This window comes from Solanum pennellii, chromosome 4 (assembly GCF_001406875.1).
Source record: "Solanum pennellii chromosome 4, SPENNV200".
NCBI classification, from domain to species: Eukaryota; Viridiplantae; Streptophyta; class Magnoliopsida; order Solanales; family Solanaceae; genus Solanum; species Solanum pennellii.
The window spans coordinates 62,421,796-62,424,513 of NC_028640.1; the positions used below are offsets into that span (position 1 = coordinate 62,421,796).

The 2,718-nt window shown below is 32.2% G+C and overlaps 1 protein-coding gene across 1 annotated transcript; it reads left to right on the forward strand.

Annotated features, from left to right (window-relative positions):
* The first annotated feature begins 513 nt into the window (after positions 1–513).
* Positions 514–2,150, forward strand: LOC107016899 (AT-hook motif nuclear-localized protein 10-like). The gene is made up of 5 exons (XM_015217219.1): positions 514–583; positions 705–748; positions 901–1,032; positions 1,690–1,839; positions 2,037–2,150. Exons 1-5 carry the CDS (start codon positions 514–516, stop codon positions 2,148–2,150), a joined length of 510 nt encoding a protein of 169 aa, XP_015072705.1.
* Positions 2,151–2,718: the final 568 nt, after the last annotated feature.

The window sequence follows — 2,718 nt, forward strand, 5'->3', positions numbered from 1 at the left end:
TGATATTGACTTGCAATTGCTCATCTTTTTTAACTTGGCTATAAGGAATCCATCCAAGTTGTGCACATGATGATAGAATGGGCTTGTCAACAAAAGATGTGTGGAAACACTGCAAACATAGGCTTAGATTTATTTTTGTTTTGTTAAATAGGTTAATTAGATATTCATATGTTTAATGACAAACCATCTTAATCATTTAATGTTAAGATAAAGAGATAAGATCTTAATCATTAAGATATACATTCAAATTCAGATGTTTTAAAAATAGCGAAAACAAATGAAGCATTAATTCCCCTATGACTATTTTTGAAGAGCAAAAAGAAGGGGCAAAAATTAAATATCACAAATGTAGGGGACAATTTGTGCAAACATTTAATAGAATTAAATTTAGAAACCCAAGTTTTACCTTTGGTCAAACTAAATCGAAATTATAAATCCCAACAATTTTTAGAAATTTCTTCCTCTCTTATCAAAATTCTTCATAAACAACAGCGAAAACAACTTCTCTATTCGATGGATTCTCAAAAGACCTCTGTTGGTGCTAAAATCGTTCAAACTTCATTGAATCATGGAGAACTTTTTGGTATGTATGTGTTCATTGTTTCTTCTAATTTGGGAAAAATTTAATTTATATACATCATTATATGACTTTTATAAACTTTTTTACTATAATTAGTGATTAGGATTTTCTTGATGATTGACAGGTGTAGTTGGTAAGGTGCAGGTAATCCTTGTGAAAACTGGAGAGGTAAGATTTGTTTTACTTAAATGATTTTTAGCCTAAAGCATTTGTTTTTATATCATACCCATGATTAAAGTTCTTATGAATTGAAGGTCATGTCTTGTGAATTTTTCGGTTGATTTTACTAAATGATGCAAAGCCTATTATCTTTTACGCAGGACATTGTGTCTAAGATAATGAATTTATCACAACAAGGACCTATGAAAATTTGTGTTCATTCTGCAACGGGTGGCATACGTAACGTCACCCTCCAAGAGTCTGCAACGGGTGGTGGCATTGTGACATATGAGGTATGTATTAGTTTTAGCTTAGACACACTTACTATTTTTCCTGCCTCTTTGTCGAGGCATGATGTGATAGTTTATGCTTAGTTAGTTTATGACTCTAGCTATGTATGTTATCTTTCACTAGATTTTGATGAACTCACTTGCAGATATAAGATTTCAATTTTATGGATTTTTAATTTTGAAACGGTTATTTTAATTATTAATAATTGTGTTCTAAATTTAGTAAGTTATTTTAGCAAAATCTACTGAATTTAGTCAACCGATATGGACTTCAAGCTCCACTTCTAATGACAGTCAGTTAGAAGATGTGAAAATCTTATTTTAGTTAATTGACCCCTAGTCCTTTTTTGCGCTTTGAATTGTTTTAGTCACAAGTATATTGAATGTGCTTGAAGAAAAAAACACAATAAAACATTTAACATATGCTATTGAGCTCATATTAATTGTCAATTGATTTTACTTGTTTTGGTGTTTCTACCTTATATACTATGCACAAGTATCTAGTTGTATGTACATCAATTGGAAATGTAGTTAAGTTAGGTATGTATATTAATGCTTGAATTTTATAAAGGTGATAATCGATTGTACATTAATTGATTTCTAGCCTACTTATTTGGCATTGCTTATCAAGTATGGATATCTTTTGTTATTTATATGCAGGGTCAATTTTTCATCATCTCATTATCAGGGTCAGTCATGTTGTCAAAAAGTAGTAGAACATGTGATCTTAGCGTGATGTTATCTAGGTCAGATCATATTGTTCTTGGCGGTTGCTTTGCTGCAAAGCTCATAGCTGCTACTCCGGTACAGGTGTTATTCTAACTATACTTATCCTTGGTGCATGACTCGAAATTCAGTGGACAATGGTCTCAACCCTATATTTATCACTTAAGTAGAAAGCTTACTTTGAACCTTGTTGTGTGCAAAACTTGCAGCCTTGGGATGTTCTTACCCTTATTTTTGAGTGTTTATTGTGAACTTGCTAATGATTTTCAGTTCACTATCAGGTGGTTCTGAGTAGCTTTATTCCCGAAAAGGAAAAGCCCGAGTCTAAGGGTGATGATGATGCTCCCAAGGATATTCGAATCGTTGATCCCCCCGGTAGCTGTGTAGGCAATTGAATGCAGAGACCAAGGGGCAGATCCTTCTACTCCTCTCAACAACGAATGTGTTGTTGAAGTTGGATTTTCTTATCGTCCCTTCCAAGACATTTCTTCTAAAGTGTGGCATACGAGCCAGATTGAGAAAGTCATTGATTTTGAAGTTTGAAGTTTGTGATTATGAGTTGAAGAATGTATTATATTGTTGTCCGTTGCATTTGAATATTTACTGATTTTATATCTTAGCTTAAAATGAGATGGTTGGAAAGACTAGAATTAATTTTGGGTGTATTCAATCATGTTACTTATGAAGGATTGCTCTAATAGTTGCTTTAGGTATTTTTTATCACTGAATTTATTTGGAACTATAACATCTTGCAAATAAAAATAACTAGGAAGAAGTTAAGAATTTGAAAGTCATTTTTTGGGAAGTACACAAAAAATCTAGAAAATTTGTCAACTACGTTAAGTTGAGTTTTTAGTCAATTTCAAATGATCATAACTCCTTTCTCAGGATGATTTAGGTGTGTTTCCAGATATATTAGGAAAGATCTTGGAATAATCTTTCCAATGCCGCCAAATTTACTCA